General features: G+C 42.3%; 1 protein-coding gene across 1 annotated transcript in view; it reads right to left on the bottom strand.

The window, feature by feature from the left end:
* The window catches only part of cntln (centlein, centrosomal protein), an 83493-nt gene that overhangs the window by 38904 nt on the left and 18385 nt on the right, over positions 1–26204 (bottom strand). The window contains exons 10-14 of the mRNA XM_069167201.1: positions 22284–22424; positions 17477–17581; positions 14641–14762; positions 10615–10731; positions 1963–2063 (exon numbers count right to left, since the gene is read on the bottom strand). Coding sequence (XP_069023302.1) covers positions 1963–2063; positions 10615–10731; positions 14641–14762; positions 17477–17581; positions 22284–22424 — 586 coding nt within the window. The remainder of the gene's footprint in view (positions 1–1962; positions 2064–10614; positions 10732–14640; positions 14763–17476; positions 17582–22283; positions 22425–26204) is intronic.

Raw genomic sequence — 26204 nt, 5'->3', positions numbered from 1 at the left:
TATGATTTAGGCTTTATGATAACAGAATGCATGCAAGAGTCCAAGGGCTCAGGGATTTGATGCACACATATTTATGCATGCATACACAATCTAATAGCTCTCGGTGTCACTGTTTGACGTACAGTATCTACCTGCCGAAGTGGAATTACACTCGCCTCACCTGTTGCTCACTTATATGCGAAGGGCAATACAAAACAGTATAAAACTTTCTGCCTTTCATTCTCTCCTCTTAAACATTCATGACAGCACGACCAAAATAATTTGTACAATGAGGTTAGAGAGATAAAATATTCAGGACCTTGACTTTTCAGGTCAGTTGATCTTTTGGAGGGTGAGTCGGAGAAAGAGGCCGTAGAAGGAGAAAGTAGAAAGAGCACGGCCCATGTGGTAAAGAGCTGCTGCTCCCTTGCTTTGCATTGACGCTTTGCCCAGGGAAGTTTGTTACTTTGAATTAAGCTGCCCTTTTGTCTTCCCAACATGTCACATTCAATCAGACAGAGCACCAAATAGGACAGGAGGGCTGCTATGTTCGCTGGGTACATAACCAGGTTGGGAGACAATTATCCAGCTCCAGCGCTGGTGGCATGGGAGTTGGCACCTCCGCTCTACCTTGATAAGAAGACGTGGTGGCTCCCTAGTCACCCAATGTTGAAGGAGGTTCTGGCACCGCGGCATACATTAACGTCCCTCCCATGTCTGCTCATAGGAAGCAGCACAAAGGAACTGTTCCTTTCATCTGCTGTCTTTCGTTAGTGTGATCCTGGTGTGAGCGCTTCAACCCTCCATCCTTTTGATCGGGTCACAAGGCTTCCTCAGGAGTAAATGTTGAGTCCATTCACATTTTTCTTAATAATGACTTTACTAAAAAAAAATATTACTACAAAATAAACTGTTTTTAGTCCAGTTCTGAATATTCCAAATATTGCCACAATGACACAGCCTTATTTAAAGTACAAAATGAATTACAAATCCGGCATTTATTAACTAAAAAATGTATTATTGTGACCAACATACTCTTAAAATAAAATAAAAATAGGTACTGCCTTTATGAGTGTTTGTCTTTTCTACAAAAAACATATTGTGAAATGATGCTTCAGAGTTTTGTATTTCAAAAAGATTGCAAACAATGAACATGATTGTTGTCACAGTTAAAAACAGGCATTCAACACTTCTGTGAGGCGAGGCATGAACAGTCCTGCACTAGACTTTAAATATAGTGATATAAATTAGAAAATGATAACACAAAGACAAGAAAATAGACACTCGTGCTCTTGTGTAACACTTACATTGTCTGACAAGATGTTAAACTAAGTATGTCCTTTCGGAGGAGCTCATTTCCTGGTATTCCTGACTGGAGTGTCAATAGGACAGGATCCCCTATTTCAATTAGTGCTATCCTTTAAATCACATGTTTACATCTCCAACAGACACCATCCCTGGTTGTGAAGAAAATTAAAGTGCTCTGGAACAGATCTGTTATTGACCTAGTTAATTAAGGCCACTGGTAGCAGTGGTCAGCATCTGACAAGGTTGCAGATTGGATTAAAAGTGATGTGCTTTTTAAAATTGGGAATGACATAGGAAGAAAAGATGGACCCTACTTGATCTCTTAATCAATTTGCCAGGAGTTGATCAAGTCTAAATTGAGTTGTCCTGTTAATTCCACTGGGAGTAGTCTTATTAATTCTGCTCATTAATATGCATGGACAAGAGGTAAAAGGGAAGCTTAAAGGTGCTGTCATGTTAAACATGTCCACCTTTCCACCATGACAGGTGAAACTTCCAGTGTTTTTATTTTTACTTTGTTCTTAAAACTCAGACCCTTCTGTAGTGCTTTAGAGAACAATACAGTCAAATAGATAGATCATAATAATTGCATGAACAGTGATTTTATAGATCATGGTCACTTGGTTATTTTTTTTATATTTTCAAAAACCCCAATATAAAGAAAAAAACATTCACCTTGGTGTTCATTAGTTAGACACTGGCGGAACTCCTTTACTGTGGCCCGGTCCATCGCAGCCTGGACTCGCAGCAGGTCCAGCTCCTCCTCCAGGCCAGCTCTGCAGTCACACACACAAACCTTTCTTCACACTGCTGTTATGTCAAATCTATTCTTCTTCAAATATGAATGGAATAACAAAAAGAAATGTGAACTCTATCAACACAAGCGCTGTACAATGAGTATCTTTAAAATCTCCACAAAATGTATTATTGTAGAAACTTTTATTACACGTTTTCCCTTGATTCTTCTGTGCTGGCTTCCCTTCCAACAGAAAAGATGACATGGTGAAGAAACCAACTAATTAAAATGCTTTTTAATTTATCTGGAAATCAAAGTGACAAGCAACATGAAACGCCAAGGTAGGAAAGTACAGTGTGTGTGTGTGTGTGTGTGTGTGTGTGTGTGTGTGTGTGTGTGTGTGTGTGTGTGTGTGTGTGTGTGAATCATAACAGACAAACAGACTGTAAAGCGTGCCCAATTACCTCTCTGCAATTAGCTTGATTCCTGCTAAAGGCTAATTATGTGGAGCCATGCTCTAGACTTTGCACTTTCAAGTTATTATTAGGACCCCAACTGAAGTCTACTGAGGATACACACAAGCCCACTGAGACAACCACACCTGAAACACACACCTAATTTCCCTCCCCTCTGCTCCACAGAGTCAGAGAGATACACCAGAAACAAGCTCCAACTACTGTAGTGGCATTCTTCTCTCAGTTAACCTCATTACAAAGGTATGTCTTCCTCCTGACTGACTTCTTAAGGCACGTGGTGAAAATGGCATGCGTGTTCCAGTATGAGACGTTCGAGGTGCATGCATAAATACATGTCTAACTGTTTGAAACAATCTCATTTTCTCACATCAACCAAGGTTGTTTTTTTTCGATACATATGCCAAGAAAATTACATGACAAAAGTTATCGCCAGAACACAGGGAAGGGAAGTAATTAGCATTTTAGCCCACACAGTCCAGTAGAGGCATGGCCTAATGGCTGACCGCAGCTTAAATAAGTACACAAATGACTCTCCCCAGAGGGGATGAGGAAGCAGATGGATATGTGTCGCTCCTCTATAGATTTTCCTCCATAAATGAACTCAAGTCGATGAGACACCGGCAGTGCCTTATGTGTCCAGGCTGTTAATGGGACAAATGAGCTGAAATATGCAGTATGTGGAAGGAGCCCGCTCCATCTCATGTTTCTCTTTTATGCCTTTTCGGATGCTGATGGTATTGATGCTGAACCAAAGTTCATATGCAAAAAACACTTTTGTTGAAGGATAAGCGTAGATGAAGAAGAGATTGGATTTCAAATGGAGTACATTGACCAAGAGCCTCCAGTTCCACGACAACATTCATGAGATGGAGGACTATTGCACCGTTATTCATTAACACTCAGTTGTTGCAGAGTGTGCTCCAATCTAAAGTAACAGAGCTACAGACGTTAGAGCTAAAATAATTAATACATTTAAATGTCTTTAGTTGGCTGGTCTATTTGCATTTTTGAATTCGGTTAACACTGACTGTTATACTGTTTGCTACATTCGCTTTCGTTTTAAAGTTACTGTACATGTATGTTATATTATGTGAGTCATGATGTTACAGTGACAAGGGTTTTGTTTTATGTAAAAAAAACAAACGGTGATATCTGGAATTGCAGTGTCTGTCAATGGTTTCAGTTAACTGGGTTTATTCTTTCTTTCTTTTATTCTTAAAATGATTTGTTGAATACGACCACATCTTTCAGTCCGTACGGCCTTTTGTCTTCCGCTGTTTCTTTCTTTAGGCGACACATTAAAACAAATGTCGGACTATAATTTCCTTTTAGGCTCCATAATACAATTCTCTTGGAAGTGGAAGGTGTTTGCTGTTATCTTCTCTTACAGTCTCACTCCACAGACATTGCTTCCTTGCCTGTGTATATGATTTGATAAACAGAGGCTTAGTATTTTCAGCCTATTGGGGTTCTGATGATGGGAAAAGAACAGCTTTGAGAAATTGAAAGGATGTTTAGGCAACACTGTAAGGCTGTGGTACCAGTAAACTAAACCCAAACCTCAAAGATCAATGTTTTAGATCTGCATCACATTATAACCGCCTGTACCTGAAACAAAGTCCTTTCACTATGTCAAACTACCTCCAGTAACCTGCAATTCATCCGAAATGTCATACCCTACATATCACAGTGGAGAAACAGTTCTCTGCAGCTATATCGTCTACAGAGTATCTTTTTCAATCTGGATGACAAATCAAATGAAGCTAGCCGGACAATTTTCAAATCCCTCTGAACTCGCCGCTTCACCTAAGGTAAAAGAACGCCCAGCAGGCATGAAAGCAAAAGAAGTTTCTCGACAGACAGCAAACTAAAGGCAAAAGACGGGTGTTATGTTTGGTAATGATGTGGTCTTCAATGTAAGTCTGTGTCTCACGCCGCTCTTTTGGCCCCGTTTTAAAAAACATTTTCGCTCTCATGCAGTGCTAGAACTTCAGCCCTGAGCTATCCACTCCATGTCATTTGATCTTGTCTCTACCTGTGTTGCACCGAACACAGCTTAGAGCACAAATTGCCAGCCTTCGTCCACAAGGGTGTACAACACCACATCATCCACAGCCATTGTGCTTTCACATGCCAACCTCCTCTTGGTTTCTTGCTAGGCACAAAAAGAAAAGAAAATACACGGGCAGAGCAGGGAATAAGGTGAGAAAGTGAAAACACCACTGGCATTTTTATCACTGGGGAAAGCATCTTGTTTTGGGGTGAGTGGGGGGATTCCCCCATGGTTAGACTCAGACTAGAAGGCTGTTCGATCAGGGAGGGAGTTTGGGTGGGTGTCAGCAGAAATGGTGACTGGTGGGAGTTCACGTTCCCCGGCGATGTATTTCAGCTGTGGGCAATGCAGCACCAGTGAATCTTAAGAGTGAGGCTCTCCAGCCATAGGCCACTGATGAGAGGAAAAATTGGGATTCGAGATAAAACCCCTGGTGGAAACAACCTAGGATGCCCGCTATATTGATACTTGTTGATACTGCAAGGCATCGTAATATAAAATAAAACAAAACAATATCATTATGTTGTACCGTATTTTGTAAATATGGGAAAGAGAAGGACATTTGCACAACTAAATACCAATTTATCCATCATTGCAAATTTAGACAATAAATAAACAAGGCACAAAATATTCTCTGCTCCATGTGTGAATTGTACTTCTGAGTACATTCTTTGTGTTCTGCTTTTGTCTCTTTATGAGACTGAATAAGACTTGATGGCACACTGAAGTTTGCATTATAATTAGCAACTAAGTGTGAAGACATGTTTGTTTTTTTAACAGCATAACTGATTTACCAAATAATTAATGAAGGGAAAACCTTAGTTGTCTGATTTAGGAACATGCATAAAACATTCTGTTTGTGTGTGTGTGTGTGTGTGTGTGTGTGTGTGTGTGTGTGTGTGTGTGTGTGTGTGTGTGTGTGTGTGTACAAATGTGTCCCTCCTCCAACTAAGCCCTGGTCCTGGGGGCAAAAGACTCTCATTACTTCTAATACCTTTAAGCAAATCAAGATGAAACGAAAAGAAATAGAGGAATATGAGGAACATTGGGCTAAACTTTATTAAACTTAATTAGAGTCAACGTCGCTTATTGGGGAGGTTCACGTCCATAATGGTCACTTTCTACAGAGGAGCAGTGCAAATGATCTCAAAGGCTTTTTCCCCAGTAATCGCTAGCTAATTTATGCTTTGATGTCATCTGAGTATAGCATCTTAAGTCTGAGGGTGCACTGCATGTGTTTATTCTGTTTATGGAGCCTAAATAATCCCTGCCTCTTTTTACCAACAGACCTTTAACAATAATTAACAAGCATGGACATGGAGTGCCGCAGACAGATGCATAATGAGGCAGATAAAATGATCCCACTGCGAATTTTCTTGCCCACCCTGCCCATAGTTACTTGCCAGACATGTACCGAGGAAACCATCCTTAGTGTCAATTAAGTTCGTCTGTGCCGCCTTAAAAACAGAGAAAGCGAGGATATATTCTAAACAGGTGAAATGTTGACAGTGTTGATGGCTCTTTATGTCAGGCTTTGTGAATTCATGATCACATTATGACATAAAGCAGTTTAAAAAAAGACTATTTGCTAAATGAAAGCAAGAGAGCGGTCCTCCATTATGATAAAAAGTTAAATCATGGGCAGAAGTGCAATGGAAATTTTAAAACTGGGTCTTCCATTTTCAATCTATCTTTTTATTTGGCCATAAGGGGGAATGTGATCATGAATGCGGTTGTCTGTCTTTCTGTATTGGCCCTGTGAAGGACTGGCGACCTGTCCAGGATAGAGCAAGTTTAGACAAGTAAGGGAGGGATGGATGGATGGATGGATGGATGGATGGATGGACGGACGGACGGACGGACGGACGGACGGGTGGGTGGATGGATGGATGGAAGAAAAAAGATTCCCCTCGGGGATTAATAAAGTAACTACCTAACCTAACCGAAGAATGATGGATGGATGGATGGATGGATGGATGGATGGATGGAGTGTTGATGACATCTCCAGAAAAGACTTTTGGAGACAGAACAGACATAGAAGTGTGTCTTTAATATTAAAACTTCTGCAAGTGGACCTCTTCATTAGTTTTGGTATTAGTCCAACCTAGTACTGTATCATAGTAAATTTGGCAAGTAATGAACCCAATAACACAGAATCTTTCACTGAGGTCTGTTGTATCTTCCCAGAGTATGTGACACCGTCCCAGGACCGTAGTTTTAGTTGCACTGGTAATGGCAAAAAGACTTCTGGAAAAAAATTCAGATGTGATCTAAAATCACTTCAGAAATGGCAGTCCGGGACAAGTAGGCATCTGCAGACAAACTACCTCTGTAATGTCGTTGAAGCAGCGTTTGCACAGGCACAATATTAGCAGCTAAAATTGGAGGGCAACTGGTAGCATTTCCTAACGTGGGCTGTGACTAAATGTGATGGAGCTGCAATTGAGCCGGAACGTGATGCAGAGACATGTGAAACAGAAAGAGACGCTAAATGAAGAAATCTTTGTTTGCATTACGACATGAGTGATTAGCCGACATTTGCTGTGTAAATTGCACAGAATGTTGTGTTGTCAGTGCTGGCAACACAAACTTTGCAACACTTAACAGTCAAACTTGAAGCAGAAAACTTTGAAAATGCACGACGACGACATGCAACATAAGCCATGCGGCGACTCTCGCATTGCAAGAAAAGCAGCTCCCTCAAGGGAGCACTAGCCTAACGAGTGAGGAGACCGAGCTGTGTGCCAGATACAACACAGTATATCACCTCACTGAAGAGGAAATGTCCTTCACAAAATTTTAATCAGAAATTCTTCTCCAGAATAAAAATGGGCAACCATATTTACATTTTTCTCAGGGATATGTTTCCAGTCTTTTTTTTGACCACATGCCTATGATATAAGATTAACTTCACATTTAAGTGTTGCTCTTCATCTGATACAAGTTTTTCTCACTTTGTTTAATTATGAATATACTCACATCAAATGGAATATTTTTTTTTTGTCGTTTAAATTTTTTCTTTAAAAAAAGAAGTGTTGCCACCAAATCTGGTACATGTGAACTTTTAAATTGGAGAATTGTAAAGCCCGAGTCATTTTCACTTCTGTTGTCAGTGCATCCTGCTTCTTGCTGAAGTTGGAGCCCAAGTTTCTCAGTCGGAGCTCTTGACTCCAGAGCAGTTTCATCATACTTTTTTCAGGATGGAGGGCTGAAAAATTTTCAAGTTACGAGTTGTCTGGAATGCAGTCTCATTGCCCAATGTTAGGGATCAACTTTACTAATTCTCTGGCAGAGTTGAGGAAATCACAGCAGACAGGTTACAAAACCTTTGGGTAGTCTTCACAGAGAACAGCTAAGAAGGAGCAACTCTACATTAATATCATTCTACAATGTGATTTTCACTAAACACATGGGTGCAATGTTGACATACTTCAAATGTGTGTAACTAACCAACTTACATACCTGAACAACATTCACAGAAAAATCCACCTAAAAAAAACTTCCAACTACTCAGTCAACTAAATTCTAACACAGTAACATATGGGTAATAGTAGTGTTAGTGTGGCCCAACAAGCACATTAATGATGTTACATGAGAGATAATACGTGGATGCTATAACTTCCAAGTCAAAGTTGTCAAAGAATAAGTATTTTGTTGCTTAATGCATCCTCAAGTCATTAAATTGAGCCACAGGGAGCCTGTAAATCAGCAACGAGAGCAGAAGAACAGACTGGTTTCACCTTCCTCCTCAACCTCTTATTCAAGTGCAGAGATTAGAGGCCGGGTTGGGTTTGATAACCTGTGGGGGACCCACTGTGCGGGAGTTACCATAGCAATATTCATTGTGGGAAATGGTCATTTGGGCCTCAAGACAGTGTTTTACAAGTGCTGTTTTTGGAGAAGGTGAGAGGAAGCAGCTGTGAATGATAACATGACAACGAGGAAAGCAAATGAGAGATAAATGGAGCTTTAACAGAGACTCTCCTCGAAAGCCCGCCACTAGGCATTTAAAGCTTTATAAGGGGGCCTTTATTTGGCCCTAAATTTTTCAACTGCCATGAGTTAATTAGCCATTAGTGGATCATAGCTCACACTTATCCAGCATAACCTTCACAAGCACCGTCATTACAATATGTTCAGTGGAACAACAAGCTTTAAGTGCTTGCCCCGAGAGCTTCCTGGCAGTTACTGTATGCTTACAGGAACTGTTGCTATTGTTGCACTAGGATGGACCCATTTTTGCCCTCTGATGCCACTTAAAGAAAGGTGCATTGTAGAAGTTTTTCACTGAATAAATTTTGACTTGTAATTTTAAGGTGTATTGATGGCAACATTTCACTTCAGGGAGGTCCGGCTTTTGTGCATGTTGGTTCATTGTCTTCGCTTACTGGGGCACTTAATGGTCTTGGTCATCGTCTTAATGGTCCACCTGTGAATACCTACTGGGACAAGTCAAAATGTCTCATGAAAAAGATTCATGTGTTGTAAGGAAGTCGAGCTGTTTCCTTAAGTTGGCTTTGCCCTCAGTCCCAACAACCCTATCTGTTCACTCCTGCTCACTGCCACAACAGGTAGAAAGTGAGGATTATAATAGAGATGAGAAGACACTGGGAACATAGTGAGCTGTGTGTGTGTGGAGATCCGTGCCCTGGAATGGAGAGTTTTTCTAAAGCACAAGTTTAAAGATCTCAGCCAAGTTTACTTTGCACCAGCCACCCACATAAGGAGGAGTCCCAGCGCCAGGAATGGAGGAAATGAGGTGGAGCTGGTCAGGGGCACATGAAGGGGATCAACACTAACCCCAAAGGACAGGCTAGTTACAAAGCTAGGATAGAGGCCCGCCGCTTTGTATCCCTTGTGGTTTTCCTCGCAGGTCAGTTCCAAGGACCCTGCGTGTTCACCGTGGTCTGTTCACCCCCACACGCCCCGCCCCTACATCATCCAGTCCTCGGCTCTGCTTAGTTCTAGTCGTGGCCAGGCAGGCAGACAGAAAAGGCGGACGGACATCCCTTAACAGGCAGCATCGGCGGCACTGGGGCTGCTAGCCTGTAATTAGCTCGGACAGCTCAGGCTTGGAGAGAGGCAGCCGGGCTATATCATAATGAGCTCAGCTGGGATTAGGAGGACAGGGCAGAGGGGCGAGCAGAGGGGAAAGCAGCAGAGGGGGGTGGAGGAAGGGGGGTGGGGGGGGGGGCAAGTACCAGAATTCTGGCCTCAGCCTACTGCACCATCACAGAGGGCCGGAGGGAGGCAACTGGGAAGACAAGTAGGAAGAGGGGAAGAGGGGAAGAGGAGGGTACACCGAGAAGGGAAGAGGTGAGGAGAGGTGAAGGCTGGGGAAGACAGGAGAGGTAGACTGTGGCTTAAGGCCAAGCTTTGTGTAGCAGCATAGAGGGTCAGTGTTAGTGGTACGGTTACAGGGGCTTCTCTAGATCAAACAAGACAATGGCTACTCTACTATCCAGAGACAGACTAAAGACAAAAGCAGCAGCAAAGACAGACTAGAAAGTGAGGAGAAAGAAGTAACTGTGAAAGAAATTAAATAAAATGCACTTCAAGCAGGTAAAGTCACGGTGTGGTTGTTGCCACTGTCACTAAACTCCAGGTTGACATTTGAGCTAATGACACCACTACAACTTGTAGACAAGTTGTATATCAATTATCTTATAACAGAAACAACAGAACTACAGTTTGACATAAATATTCCTTACAAAATGCAGTTATTTCACAAAGACAAAGCCTAGGATCCTGATAATGCGATTTCACTTCCTGCCCATTTATGTGTGATTTTTTTTTTTTGGGCAGACAATTTTACAAATGAGCAGACTCTAATGATCTTGCTTTTGCCCCTGCTGGCTGGTAATGGCGTGCAGGGCTGGGTGGATGCTGTAAAGTTGGGGAAGGGCACACTCAGATTTGAACACCCACAAACAATAAGGGACAGTGGGAGTGTGCTTCAGAAAGTGTGTGCACATTTAAGAGAGAAAAACTGTTTTTAGTGCATGTGTGTGTATGTGCACTGAAATACCCAGCGCTGCTCTTCTTGAACACAGGTGACTTACTTTTCAAAGGAGAGTTTTCTGTTGATGTTTTTCAAGTAGGCCAGCTCGTTCCACACTGCGTCACTGTTCTCTTGTCGTAGCTGCCATGAAGCTGCACGCTGTATCCTTCCACCTGGCCTGGACACACACACACACACACACACACACACACACACACACACACACACACACACACACACAATACAAATATGTGAGGACTCAAGTGAAAATGCAGAGACCAGCAAATGCAGACATACAGTAAAACTAAACAAACAGCCTTCCTTGGCACATACACATGGAAAGCAAATGTACGAACAAGGGAAAGTGGTTGGTACTGTACATCACCTTGTTGCCTCTGGCCAATTCACATGGGGTAATGAGGCCCCTTAGTCTCACTCTGTTTTTGTTATTCAGCCATCTTTAGCAGTATTCAAATGAGCAGCCTTGACTTTGACATTTCAGTGGCAAATCATGTACACACGTGTGCATGTTTGTTGAAGCTCACGGCACTGCCCGTGTGGCAGGGCAGTGGAGCATTCCCTGTGTGCCATGCAAATGTAAATAATGGCAAAAACACACACTTGCAAACGAGGTCATTCAAATGTGTACACCTCACTTATGAATACTTAATGACACTTTGTGCTCAGTAGCTGCCGCCTCCATTGAACTTCCTCTTCAAATCACACACACAGACACACACAACATCCCTACTGCCCCCAACTGCCTCCCCACACACATCCAACTCATCAATCAGACTTAGCCCAACACATTCAATTCCAATTAGCCTTTCATTTGCAAACTAAAACAGGTTTTAGTGAGAAATCCACAGAAAAGTAGCAGATGAGGAAAGAATACCATTTTTGTCACACACACACACACACACACACACACACACACACACACACACACACTGCAGTTTCTCATTTTCACTCAATCAATGTGGTAGAGGTGTGGAAATGGATTGTGAGGGTCACGGGTATTGCGGAGGGCTCCTTTTCTCGTGGTCATTATTGGTTAGCTAGATGCCGCCACACTACGCTAATACTAGTTAAACCCTTGTGCCTGGGAGTTAGAGGCTACTGAGGAATGGCAAATGTTTTCATTTAATACTGCCAATGCTCCTGTGAGCAATTTGAAGGCCTTGAACTTCTTTGTAGTGTATGCGTGCGACTGTATATGTGTGCTATCAATGGGCTTGTGTTAGTTTCCCAAAGTGCAGAGCTATTTAACAGATAATCTCACTGTACTGTATAGTCACAGAGATTGATACACTGATTCTACTGTAAGCACACAGAGGGCCTCAACTATATTATTTATCAATGCCTGCAGCTGTAAAAGTCCAAGATCTTTACCCACAGCACTGTTTTAATTCTCTCTGTGATTCTTAGGTTTGTAGTGTATTAACGTGTGCTTAACAAAGGTGTATCAAATTGTATTAAGTCATAGTAAAGCTTTATACATTTTAATTTGTTTACAGTGGGCCTAAAAGCTGTTGAACATGGAGCCATGAGAGAGCTATCTTCTTCAGGCCTCGGTGCATCCTCCCCTATGGTATCCTAGTTTCCATTATTAAGCGGGAGGAAATAGCGAGAACTTTTCCGCGCTGCTGCGGCTAATTGCTCTGAATCAGAGGGAATCTGTTTATGGGCGCAACTTTGATCAGAGTGCGGATGCTTTAATAACCTTTAATTTTATTTGCTCACCCCCATCATCCCCAGTCTGATTAAAAAAACTTTTTCCCTTCTCTAATATAAATAAGAAGTTGGCTTTTTTCCCCCTCTCCTTCATGCCATTTTGGGAAAATATGGTGGTACAGTAATGGTGAATGGCAGGGTGGTTTCACTGGGACTGGCCAACTGAGCGCTGCCTGCATACTGATGAAGCAATGGACCTTTTTTCTGGTTTGTGATTGGCTGGTAGTTCTAACCTGGGAGGGTCTAGTTATTACACACACTGCTGACATCACTGAGCAGCTGGACGTACAGCAACCAATTGTCTGATTCAATACTTTGCTGATAAGAAAAGATTTCTGTAAGGAAAACAAATCTGTCAGGTATAGAAAAAGTGTCCAACACCATCAAATATATATATACATTATATATTTCATACATACATACACACACATACACCATATATAAATATGTGTAAGTACAGGTATAAGCATGTGGCAGGTAAGGCGTGATGCACACACCGCCTTATCTTTTGATCCTGCACACAAAAGGGGAACAAAACCGACCCCCCGCATCTTCACAAAAAGGCAACAACACAGCATGGAAGCTGCTGGGAAATCCCTAACAAGCTCGAAATGCAATGAGACTCGACGCCTATCCCCACTGACTTGTTAGGGCCCTGATTTTCGAGCACTAATGGGAGTATTTAAGTCATTTTCTATTGTCTCTCATTCAGGCTGGCATTACCCCTGTGGGTTTAACAGCTATTTAAGGATGTGGCTTAATGCCAAATGAATGCCAAGATCATAACATTGAGTGACTGGCTGGTGCCACGGAAGCCTCTGACTGAAAAGGGCAAAGCTGCCTATTGCATCAATTTCCTGTCAAATCACTCATGAAATACAAAAACACTGACACTGCTTCAACAAACTTGAGTCCTTTTATACTTATAAGAGCCCTGTTTGTTTTATAGGAACATACATGCTTTCTTCTCACAAAATCAAGGTTAGCATGCAGACCTTGACAAAAGTACACTTTTTTGCCAGGCAGAACATTTCTTTGATAACCTGCTAAAATGTATAACAGCGGCACAACTGGTGTTGAAGTTCTCCCTCTACATTTCTGTCTTTGTTCCCACTGTCTCAGACACATGCTGTTGAGCCGCGCTGAGCTAACATGAGCCGAGTCGAGCCGAGGGCTGAAAATGCCCCCTCACTCACTCTACTTTCACACGGGCTCACATTGCACCGCTGTTTTCTTTAATTAACCCGGAGAGAAAACAGCTGACGGGGTCAACGCTTTGCTCCAACACGGCCACCAAACATGTGCACCTTTAGCTACACTTTAAGTCTCCGTGATGACGCTGGTGGAGAGAAGAAACAGACAGAGAAGTGGGAAAAGACTGGAGAAGACAATAGAGAGAACAAGACTCCTATGTTAATGACATTTTCCAGCACATTTTCCACTTTGTGTAAAACATCCTGTGGTTTCTGGTGAAGATAACAGGTTGAAGCAGGAAATGGCCCTCTTCCCTCCTCCTTCCTCCCTCTTCCATCCTCCCTCGACAGGCCTTCTCAAACACCTTGCACCCCCAGGACCAGACACCTCCAGCCTCTGGCTCTCACATCTTAATGAACGCTGAGGGAAAAGAAACGCAGAAGCGCACATACACTTGGCACAAAACGGCCCAAATTGACTGGGCTTAAAACCTCTGAGCATTTCAAAGGCAAAGGGAGGAATTTCTCCCACTTTCCCAAATCCAGCACTCAGGTCTTGTCAGACAACATGTGCAGAGCAATGGGGCCCAAAGACTATTTGTGAGTGGTTTCAGGGGGTTATAGCGTTTCACATGGGCTTTTAATATAAGGCACGGTGAGTTATGTGCTTTGAAATGTCTTTTAATCACTGCTGCTTGGTGGAACTAGAAGTTATCCAAGTTGCTTTGTGTATGCACAGTTTTGATGTTTTATGGATCGGCTATGTGCACACTAATAGGTCCTGGAAATTGTGTTAGTTTACAATATCTATTTACTGAAAACAGAAATAATACCAGCACTCACAGATCTACAGTCTTCAATTTATTGTGGTCAAAAAGTTAGCCATCTCTAGCTGCAAGGCATCATCATTTTTGTTGTTGTTGTTTTATTTCCGAAATAACCTTAAGATTGTTGATCTGAGTGCTGGCACTCTGTCTGTTTTCATCCTCGCCACAACGGTGCACCCATCATTGTTCAAGATTTGGGGTTGTGGGTGCTACTATTTTTCTTCATATTTATTTACTCCAACTTTTCCTGTGTGTGTGTGTGTGTGTGTGTGTGTGTGTGTGTGTGATGAAAGTTTGCTACTAAATATTAAACAGGGTAAATCGTGTACTCACAAGCCATTTTCTTTCTCCATCTCTTTCAGCTGATCTCTAACTGTCTTGTAGTTGGACTGAATCAAACACAGGCGTTCTTGCCGTTTATGATGAGCCTTTCTCAGCTCTTCATTCTCCTCCATCTGCAAGGAACAGACAGAAATTATTATTCTTTAAAAATTGTGCAAGTCAAATAAAACATAACTAACGATGGGAGTCTGCTTCATTCATGTACACTGATGCAGCAGCGTGGCAGGACAACTGAGAAAAGCCCCTCGCGTTTACGGTCTACAGCTGAAATGATTTTGCCGGACAGAAATCAGCAGGTTAAGATCAATATCTTACCTCTCCTTCCTCCTGGACAAGTGCTCCCAATCTTACTGGGCAGCTAACATATCATTAAAGGACAGGATTTACAAGAGAAGACTGTGGTGCCACAGAACACCAAGCTGGCATATGCACACGTGCACGTACACACTCTAACCAGCAAAGAAACTCACTCACAATTACCGACTGATGACCGGCATGTGTTGTGATGTGGTGGTACGGTGGTGGGTCTGTTGCTGACACTGTTGTTGACAGCTATTAAAACATAGCAAGATTGGGCTCCTGCTTTAAAGAAGGAGTAAGGGAAGACAACATATAGATTTTTCTTGTCAGGGGCACCACTCCTCCCCATCACATTGACCTTAACAGCGAGGGCGATGGAGAAAATACTTTCAACAGGCAGGACAAACAGAGGTGGAAAGAGAGTGAGGAAAAAGAGAAAGTCAGCTCATGAAAGTGGAGGAGAGAGAAAGACGGAGAAGAGAGAAATTAGAAAGAGAAGAAAGAGAGAGAGCGAAGCAAAAGGAAAAGTGAAAGGAAGAGTGCAGGACAGGTTTCTGCTTGAGTGGCCAGGGCTGGGGAGAGTTGTCGAGCGCTTTCTGAAGGGAAGGAGCTTGTTTACTGCTGATATGACACGGCTACCCTGCAGAGAGGGAAATGCGAGCCCTCAGCCCTGTTATTATTAACAAGGACAAAGAGAACAGAGAGAGCACACAAACATGCGCTGGACACACAACGGGTGTGCACACACACGCGATGCACATCCACACTGCCAATGTGACAAGTATGGATTTTCCCTAGTGCGGATTATTCACAGAGGACATCTGCAAGACATCCTCAGCCCCTTCAAGCAGCCCCCAACCTTTCGAAAACAAGGCTCTAATGAAAGGGGCCAGACCAGAGCAGTGTTAACTGGTAGAACTAGGAGCTGAGGGAGGACACAGAAGAGTTGTGGCTGACTGATGGAGAGGAAGAGGGGGGTGGGATGGAGCAAGTGGCAGGGCATTAGCCACATCATGGCTTCCCAGGCTCCTTATAGAGCTTCCCCTGGGCAGCCCAGCATCGGTCATCAGGCCACAGACCCTTGCCCACCGATCAATACACCCCCTTACTCAGCCAGCATACACATCGGTGGACGTTCTCAAGCTGAAAAATAATTACACGGCAACAGCTACTTTTTACTTGAAAGTGTGCAGAAGAGAAAAAAAAGCAGTCCATTATTAAGAGAATTGTTTGTTTGTCTGCTGTTAGCTGCTAAGGTCAACATGTCAATGGTATGGCTGCTGTAACCAATTTGAAAGGCGTTCTATTGGAAAGAACTGAATAGGATCAACTGCAGAACAACGGACTGGACAGAGCAAAGTACTGGAAGAGACTGAAGGTAAGGCCTCGAGAGTGCAGCTGACAGAGGGCAAGGTGCTTACTGCCAGAACCTAGAAAAGGACAAAACCACTAAATCAAACTCTGAACTAATGCCCTCATTAATGTGGTCACGATTTTTCTGTGCATACCTTCGCTAAATGCACCTCAACTGGCAGACAAGTAAATGGCACCATTAACTAAGACAGCCATGCGTGTTGTTTGAATCTATGTTGAGAATTACTGTCGAGGTGTCTGCCAGTGATGTAATTTAGACACTTCAGATCTGACAAGGAAATGGTGCCTAATGTGTTCCTGGGATTGTATTGAAAGGGAGATGACCTGTGCATTATCACTCACTCACTGGTCAGATGCAAAGATGGAAAGGATAAAGAAAGGCACAGAGGAGGACAGCTTTAGGTGAAAGGCCAAATACAAATGAGGAAAATATACTCTGCTGGAATAACAAAAACAAAACAAATGTTTGGGACCTAAGAGAAACACAAGTTAGTGGTGAAAATAAACTGTATTTTTACTGATAGTCAATCTGAGAAAAAAAAAAGACATGGGAATGAGGAATAGTGTAAGAAGAACATCATAGAGCATGTGAAGGTTAAAAGACCAATAAAGCTGATTCGTTTAAGAAAAAAAAAAAAAAAACCTGCTGCATCCACTTTTACCAGAGCAGCTCCTCTCCTGCTGCTTCACTGCCTACGCACGCTCTGGTTGTGTGCGCACACATATATATGTATGCGTGTGTGAAAGACACTGGAAGAGAAGGTCATGGAGGAGGCAGTGGCAGCAGTGGTGCAATTGAAGCCGTTGGAAAGCTTGACTGTTACAATGCTGCAGACCTTTCTACAACCCAGCAGCTGATAGCAGTAATCATATTCAAGATAGTGACCACAGCACCAAGCAGCCCCATTCGGCCTGTCTGGTGCTCAACACTATCAAATGGATACCACTCTGTACCAATGAATGTGCCTTAGCCAACAAATAATACCTTTAAGTAGTTCAGTGCCAGTGATAGTCAGTAGACGCTGATTGGGACAAAGAAAGTTTAAACACAATGATGTGGGCTGCAAAAAATACTGGGCATTCAAAGAAGACAGTAAGAAGGGAGAGGAGACAAAGATGTTACGTGTATTCATATAGATTAGCAAGTGCTTACCTTTAGCTGCAGCAGCTCCTCAAGGTCTTGAATCCTGTGCTCTGTTCCTTGTCTCCCCACACTGCTGGCTGGGGACAAAGACCTGGACCGGTGCACAGGTGCACCCTGGGACAGTTAAGCAAAGGAGCACTTGGGTGAGAACTTGAGCACACTTCACTTACACAGACAGGCACAAACCCATGCCGCAATAAACATCTGTAGAAACACTGAGTGAATGCCAATAATGGAATTATCTATGTTCATTCCATTCCCCTCTCACCTTGAGTAAAACATGAACATCGTCTTTCTTGGTACACACATATGCACACACAAACAAACACGCTGCCAAAGGAATAAAGCGAGCTGGAGCAGCAGTCCACAAGGGCTGAGGGGAGGAGGTTCACTTCTGCGTGTGTGTGTGTGATTGTCTGTGTGTATGGGCGTCTGTGTGTATGTGCGTCTGGAAGCAGGAGTTGCAAGCTGAGAGCAGCAAAGGTTTCTCCCTGCGACTGGCTAATGAGTATGTTCATTTCCATTTACATTGTTTCTTTGACAATAATGATGTCCCATTAGGGGAGACTAAAGGGGCTATAGATTCCAGAATGTGCCGGGCTTCATTACAAGAGGTGGGAAGGGAGGCCGCCCTAATTGCTCTACTAGGGGCCTCCAGGTTACACTTGATAGGACAACTGGAAGAGCCGCCGATTAGGAGGGGGTGCAGTTTGCTAGCCAGCCTCTTCTGTAGAAATAAATAAAGAAATTGAGAAGTGCTGGGGCCGCGCTGTAGAAAAGCAGTGGGAACAATATGCTAGTGGAATATGAATATGAGAAGATAGGAGGCCCCCTGCGGTGCCAGGCAGGGCTGACCAGATGGCAAGCTAAAATATGCAATGCGACTAAATGCACAACAGTCCTTGAGCAGAAGTGGATGAGGAGTACAGGAGGAGGAGGTGATGGTGGAGTGAGGAGGTTAATGATAGGATAGTATATCACAAACACCCCACCTTCCTAAACTGTGTTTTGATAGCCGTCTATTAAAGTTATAAAACTCATATTTCCGCTGTTTATATTTGGCGACACCTGTTGTTACTATTGGAAAGAGCAAGTGTGAGTAAATAATTTAGTTTCTAGTGTTCTAATCAAAATCACGCACGCATCATCCACTGGGGGAAGAAAACATGTTTCGGAGTTTACCCTGTCAGAACTGCCAGAACTTTAGAGCTGCCAAAAAAAAAACTGAGGACTGTGAGGTCTGATTGCATCAAGTGTTTTAAGACCAAAAAAAGAGAGCAAACATTATATTTAACATGATAATATGTAACTCAGGATAAAATTTTGTTGTGAAATAGTAACATCAAATGCATGCAAGCAATGGATTCTGATTTCTTTACATGGTTCTCAATGAATCTTTTGTACGTGGGTCCATAATCTAAATCCTTCACAAGACAAGCAGGTTTCTCAGTAACAGAGAAAACTACTATATAGAGAAGCATTTACAGGACACAAATTATGCACATGTAATAGAAATTGTTGAAAAGTAAAACCATACACATTTCAAAAATGGGATTTCATTATAAGAAAATATGTTTGTAACTCTAAGAGCACATTCGTCACTGCACTAGTGATAACATGTATGAACAGTAAGTGTGTATGGGAATTTGTCCTGGGGCTTTAGTTGACTCCAGCGACCTGGTGCGCCAGGTTCATCTAACATGCCTGCATGGGTGCCAACCATGTGTTCTAACTCAGCCTTAATGACTTTATGCAACTAATTAGCAGATTGATCTGCATATTCCTGATGAGTGGCAGGCCAACTGGCTTAGTCTGTGTGTACAAGGGGGACACGCTGAGGCCAGAAGGGGAATCCAAACCAAGAAAAAGCCCTAAACTTAAAAGTAAAGATGACCAATTATAAAGTAGGACTTATTGGGGATAAATTCTACTTTGGTTTTCTGGAAGAAATACATTTTGTGGAGGATATACAGTATTTAATGAACTGATTGACAATCATTACTGTTCCTCTGCAGTGAGAACCGTAGGTGATACATTTGCTTTGTCTAAAGGAGTACAACAGGAAAATGGCATTGAGACACTGACAAATGACTGAGATTTGGTGCAGATGTTCTCCCTGGTCCAGTTGGACGCCTGTCTGCTGCAGGACCAGAAGACATATGAACGCCTTTTGTTTGTGTGGGAAGCTCTGTGTTGTGACACTGATGTTAATGTTCCACAAGACAAGCCTGAAAGATACAAAGCAGAGAACACGAGGCAAAGAAAGATGTCCCCGCTGTCTACCTCGGCTCAGCAGCTGGTCGGTTGGTGGCCATGACCTGACCTGTGCGTAGCCCCCCGGAATTGGCTCAGTAAACATGAGAGTGCAATGCAGATGGAGTGGCGGAGGGCATTTTGTAAGAGGAAAATGAGGAGAAAGGCTTGTATCTAAACAAAGTTTGTATGCAAGGTAGAGTAAAACTCGTATTTACTGAGGGGTCAGTGTAGCAAAAAAGAAATATTTCATCAACTGCCTCCCTTCACCTCCCTCTCTACATCTCCCAGAGAGAGGGGTCACTGTCATCAATGGGCTTCTTTATGATTGCAGCAGCATGTCATGTGTGCGTCTGGAGCTCTCAAAGCTAAACTTGTTCAGGCTTCCCAGTAAATATGAATGTTGTATATATGCACACAAGCACAGGACAACACGCATGCATAGATAGATAGACATACATCAACGGGTAAACACATGAGGAAACGCATAAGTGCACACAGAAGCACAAAGCAAATGTACACCATCACAGAAGAAAGTATTAAAGGGGAGGCATTTTTTCAAAAGCCCAAGAGACACTGCCAAACAGCGGACTAATGTAAAAGCCAGTAACCAGAAAACTGCAAGTTGTAAGTACACAATATAGTGTGGAGCAGCTCCTATAAGGAAGCCTCAGAATAAAATGGCTGGGTGAAAGTGTCACTGTACAAATTTTGAAAATTCTAAGTGGAGCTGCATCATGCTCAATAGTAGACTGCTCAAATCGACTAATATGATTTGTTAAATCAATTAACATCTTTAGTTTGTAAGTAAACTTTAGACATACATGTATCCTGAGACTCAAACTTGGGTTTCTTGCTCAGGAGACAAAAGAAGTTGTCTTTTCTAAAATGGCCAACATCAATTTAACACTTTCTCTATGTAGAAAATTGTGAGCCATGTACCACTGTGAAGTGCTCGTCGCCTCGGCCAATAATCACATTTCACTTTGGGCATTTACTGGAAGAGCTGCGAATTGTGTACTAGATGGGAGCAGTCGGATGCACAGAGGGCTCGTTTTCATCCACTTGCAGTTTGCTATTACTCTTTAAATGGAGAGTAATGAAGCATAACGGTTTTACGGTTTCTTTGGACCATCATCATATTTGCATATGAAGCAGCCTACAGTGACACCTTCCAAGAATGTTCAAATTTTTACAGTACGATTGAACTTGATTGTTGGTATGATGTTTACTTGTCTGAAAGTAATGATCTTAGGCTTTACAGCTCTTTTAATTAATTGGGGAGAGGAAGACTCAGGTATTGGGCGATATATCAAGATGCCACTGTGCTACATGTTGAAATGAAGAATGTCAGTTTACTCCTTGGGGCCTTATAAAAACATTGCTTTGTAGTATTCACAGGAAATAATGGAAATAAAAGCAGAAAGTGTGGAACTGTAAAAACTGAATCAAAAATCATATATTACCATTTAATTTGATTACATCCCATTTTAATTTAAAGTTTTTCCATTGTTAATCCTATTCCATTTTTCATTTGAAATCTGTCTCAAGTGTTGCCCAAGCAGCTGCAATATTAAAACCTCAATTGTAAACATATGTATTCAGTACATGTGTGAGTGTATGTGTAGTCTGGAGAATAAATAACTACAGTATTAAATCATGTGATGTTAAGGAATGCCTTTTTCAGAAATCAAAAGCCAAATTTATATTGGAAAGGACAACAGATACCAAGATTTACACTTCAGTAAATCCAATTATGATTCATGTTTTTATTCAAAGTAATATAATATCAAAAATGTAATGTGTGAGGAACTGAATTAGAGTCCCACTTCGCTTTAAGGTACCAGCTCCAGGATAAAAATTGGCACATTTCTTCATAATAAATTGAAGGTGCATAACTACAGAATGATTGTGTGTGTGTGTGTGTGTGTGTGTGTGTGTGTGTGTGTGTGTGTGTGTGTGTGTGTGCGTGTGTGAGAGAGTTGTGTGTCCTAGGGCAAACACAGCAACACTTCTGAAAAGGGAAGCACATCATATAATGTCAATACTATTTATTTATTTTGGCAAATAAAATTGAATTACATGTATTAACTGCCAGAATAGAAGCGCTTCCACTTAAGATATAATGAGGACAGCGGTATAAATCAAACAATGTGTCTTCAGGCCAGTTTTAGACTGAGTGAGGCCATCGAGAAACATGTCCTGCCAAACTTATGAGTGGAATACAGAGAAGATCAAAAGCTTCTTTCTTGTTCATAATGTACTGCTGAAGCGGTAAATTAGCCAGTGCCTGAGCCCAAGGCATGCGTGAAACCAGCAGCACACGCCGGCCTGGTCACAGTAGGAGGGGCATTTGTGTGTGTGTGTTGGGGAGTTCAGGACAAAGGTTGGCAGAGGCTGGGTCTGATAAATCACATGATTCTCAACAGACCGTTTCCTTTGTATCCCCTCTCTGTGGCTTTGATCTAAGCTGAGCAAAGTGGTAACGGATAAGTGTGGGCATGTTAGCCGCTCACCCATGTGCTGTCTTTGGCATAATTGCCAATAGTGTGTGCTGACCTACCTGCTGTCTTCTGACTGAACTGGTAGATCTGCGATGGAAATTCTTGTCCTCTGGCCTGGGATCTGAACCTCGAGTGGAGGCCTGGTCAGAGTCGGAGCTCAACCTCCGACCTGCAGCATCAGCCTGCTCGGACACCACTGCCTAAAAGAAGAGAGACAGTGTTTGTGAGACCATAAACAAGACAGGTAGAGTGAGACAGGATTATGGGTGAGAGGGCTTGATTTGGCTACAGATAATATTTTGTTTTATATTCATAATATTTTAGCATAAACAACAGTTCGCCTGAAATTTGGATCTGTGTATAACTAAACAGAAATTCGACTTCTGAGTGGTGTCTTCTACCGGTCACATAAGCTTAAACAAAACTACATTCTCGTATAGATAAAGACAGGTTATTAGGGTTGGGTATTGCTTTTTTTTTTCATAACAGCACCGGTACTGGTACTCAGACATTAAAACTGGTTCCTAAACAACTACTTTTTAGATAGCAACTTTATAAAATCCATTCTAACAAAAAATAATTTCACATTACGGCACAAATTTTTAAAGTTGACGTGCAGTTTAGAGGGGGAGAGTAAAACCGAGGTTATTTTCTGTAACTACAATTCACAGATGCACGTAAACACCTCAATGTTCCCTAAATACCTCTCATGCTTCTGGTAAATACTTGCAAGCCATCTGCACAGAGAGAGTCCTCCAGTTACTGCAGTGCGAGCAACTGCTGAAACTCTAAATTCAGAAAGATTTGTGGACAAGAAATTATTTTGAAAGAAGGAAAATATACTGGATAAGAAGGCCGGCCAGCGAAAAAATGTCCCCTTGCGGGATTAATAAAGTAACTATCTATCTATAAGGCGTTGTAAATATAAAATGTACCGAGACTGAAACTGAGTGATTTTCATCGACCTGGCCTAACTGCTCAATTAATGCTCACCCAAGCTGATTAGAGTATCTCCTGCGTAAACGTAGCAAAACGTTAAGCATGAATTAATGTGGGTGTAGCCTAGGCATCAAAATGTGGTGCTGAACGACAAGGCATTTCTCAATACTACATAGTATTGAAACAATTCTGTTGGTGCCATTAAAGTATGGCGAGCGGGCAACATAGAATTTTACCTTTAGCTAAATCTACGGCTGTGGTCCAAATTAATTTAAGAAAAGCTAACAAAGTTTCAAATGAGGCACACTGATGCTAAATCACACCTCTGGCACACTTTACACACGACCAGATGTTTTACGTGGCAACGGAACAGTTACACGCCACCACCTCCAGCATTGTGGCGTGTGTGCTAAGACTGTATTTAACAGTGTCTATCGCTGTCTGCCGGCATCTGACACCGCATCGAAAACCATGGTGGACCGAAGAGGGCAACGATAAAGAACGGGGCCAACCTACAGAGGAGTGGGGTGTACCGCACACATACACACATCCTAACATAAATGTATGCACTCACACATGTACATTCCTCCAAAAAAAAAACTGTACAAGTATTGATTGTAAAATGTCCATTTCACTTCAACTTTAATCTTTACACTTTTTGCTGCTGTTATTATGAACAGTTCATATGGCATATGTGTGAATATATCATAGTTTGAAGGGAGAGCATGAATTTTACGGAGTTACTGTATATTTTATTGCCAAAGAACGTGTGCTATATATAGAGTTTGCATGAGCTCGGTCAATGCCCTCTGTTGTGGCATTAACGTTCGTACATCCACACACTTCTTGACTGTATCACCTGCACATATTCGCACCTGTCCTGTTCTTAAATCTTTAATAAAAAAGGTGTGAAACACAAAAATAAACAGCCTCACCTGCTGATATCAACAACACTTCTACTCAACACATCAAATCCAAGCCTTTTTGCCAAACAAAGGCCTTCACAACTGTGTTGTACTGGGAGGCCAGATCATGAAGAAAACCACACAGGATGTCATCACCTTTTTTCCAACAAGTCCTGATTGCATTATCAGAAACCTGGCATCTGGGCGTGACCTTGTTAACTGCCAGGGTAATCAACTTTAACCAAAGGGGAGGAGAGGGGATGATAAATTATTAGTGAGGAAGATTTTGTTCATGTTTTATTAAATTGGCCTGTCAAAGGGGGTTGGTCAAATTATCTGGGGCCTCGTTTATTGGAGGCCGGCCATATTGGCGCATCTGTTACAATTATTTATAATTTCCAGGCAGGCAGGAGGATGGAGTGCGTTTTTCGGCATCAGCCACATAAAGCAATTTAGAAATTAACTGATGTGGGAGTGCCTGACTTTTTCTCCTCTTGCAATCTCTCTCATCCCCATCCTGATTTTCATCCAGCGGTAAACAAAAAAAACAGGGAAACTGTAAAGGAGAAGCAATATAAAAGGGAAACATATACATACTGCGAGGAGCTTAGTGAAACCAACGGACAGGGAGAGAGCATTGAGATTGCGAGAGAAGGAGAGCATGCAGGTGTGGTGAAAAAAAAAGAGCAAGAGATTGGGAGGAGGCTGAGGGAGGGAGGGAAAAAAAAAAAGAGAAAAGCCGGTCTTGGTAATTACTGAACACGATTAGGTTCTTGGGGGAACTTGTCTGGCACTCGCGGCCCTCGCTGGTGAGGATGCGGCAGGCAGGACCATATGGAGCGAGGCTTGTGATTGTGCTCCCTGAAGCTCGTGACCCGTCTGCTGTCGAGCCCTTGAGCTGAATTTGAAATGAGACTTGCCAGGCCTAATGTTCTACACATGCACCATTTATGCCACAAAACAAATCTGATCACTGTTAATTATAGAGTAGCTATAATCAGGAGGGGCCCCCGCTACACACACACACACGTACACACATGACTGCATGAATACACAAATGCATGCTCGCACAATCATATCCACATACATCAGCGAAAGGACAGCATGTGTGAAAGTGATTGGATAGGCCTGAGAGGTGAGGGCTATAAGGTGCGTGCTCCCCACCAGGCCAGGTGCACTTTGTATTCAAGATGGTGATTCTTCAAAGAATGTATGTGCATATATGTATGAGCGTGTGTGTGTGTGTGTTAACTGGTAGCGCAGCGGAAAGGGACTTTACAGAAGGACAGCACACACCGAGTAGGAAGTAGGTGTGTGTATGTTTTCTGTGCGTGTACACAGCCCCGAGTCCTCCCACACAGTGTGTTTGACCCGAGTGTATGTGCCTGAACGAGTCAGAGTATGGTCTCTGCAGCGGCACATGGCTGTGCTTCATTAATGAGGCGAGCTGTGCTACACTGAGGTTCTCATCTAATGAGAACAGTTGAGCTTGTAAAACACACCACCGGCGTCTATGTCATTAGTATGTCTCTGGCCCTGGACGTGGACCAGCTCCAAACACACTCATAAGAAAACTCCTGATGACAATATTATTTACTGATAACACACTCCACATAAACAAGGTGAGTGGTTGACCAAAATTGTATTATATGTCATAAAATATCTATCGGGTTATAAATCTTGAGGAGTATTTCAATTAAAAGTATCTGGAATATAAATACAAATAGCATACAGTAAATGTTTAACATATTCTGCCTGAAATAATGCAAAACAATCACACTTATTCAAGCTTTCCATCACATTCTCCTGCATTTAAGTAGAGGACAACAATGATGTTTAATAAAGATGAAAATCCGACCCAGAATTCCATGCTCCTTCTTTCTGCTGGAATTTCTTCTATCCTTTTACTGTTCTACGCAGCACTGAAAGGTTAGAGATATTAAAAACTTGAGTTTTGCACATGAAATAAAAGTACAGACACACAAAATACAGAATAGAATATCGAGAGCCAGAGGCTGGCTCCATTTTGTTTGTTCAGTTTTTAGTTTAAAAACTACTTTCCATGTTTCTTTGTAGTGCTAAAGTTTCATCACTTTCACTTGATGTTTGCTATTAATGATGATGATCAAAAGAAAC

The sequence above is a fragment of the Embiotoca jacksoni genome, unplaced genomic scaffold, assembly GCF_022577435.1.
Source record: "Embiotoca jacksoni isolate LCO1_2020_lvr unplaced genomic scaffold, fEmbJac1.0.p SCAF_4, whole genome shotgun sequence".
Taxonomy (NCBI): Eukaryota; Metazoa; Chordata; class Actinopteri; family Embiotocidae; genus Embiotoca; species Embiotoca jacksoni.
This window is presented reverse-complemented; position numbering and strand designations above follow the sequence as displayed.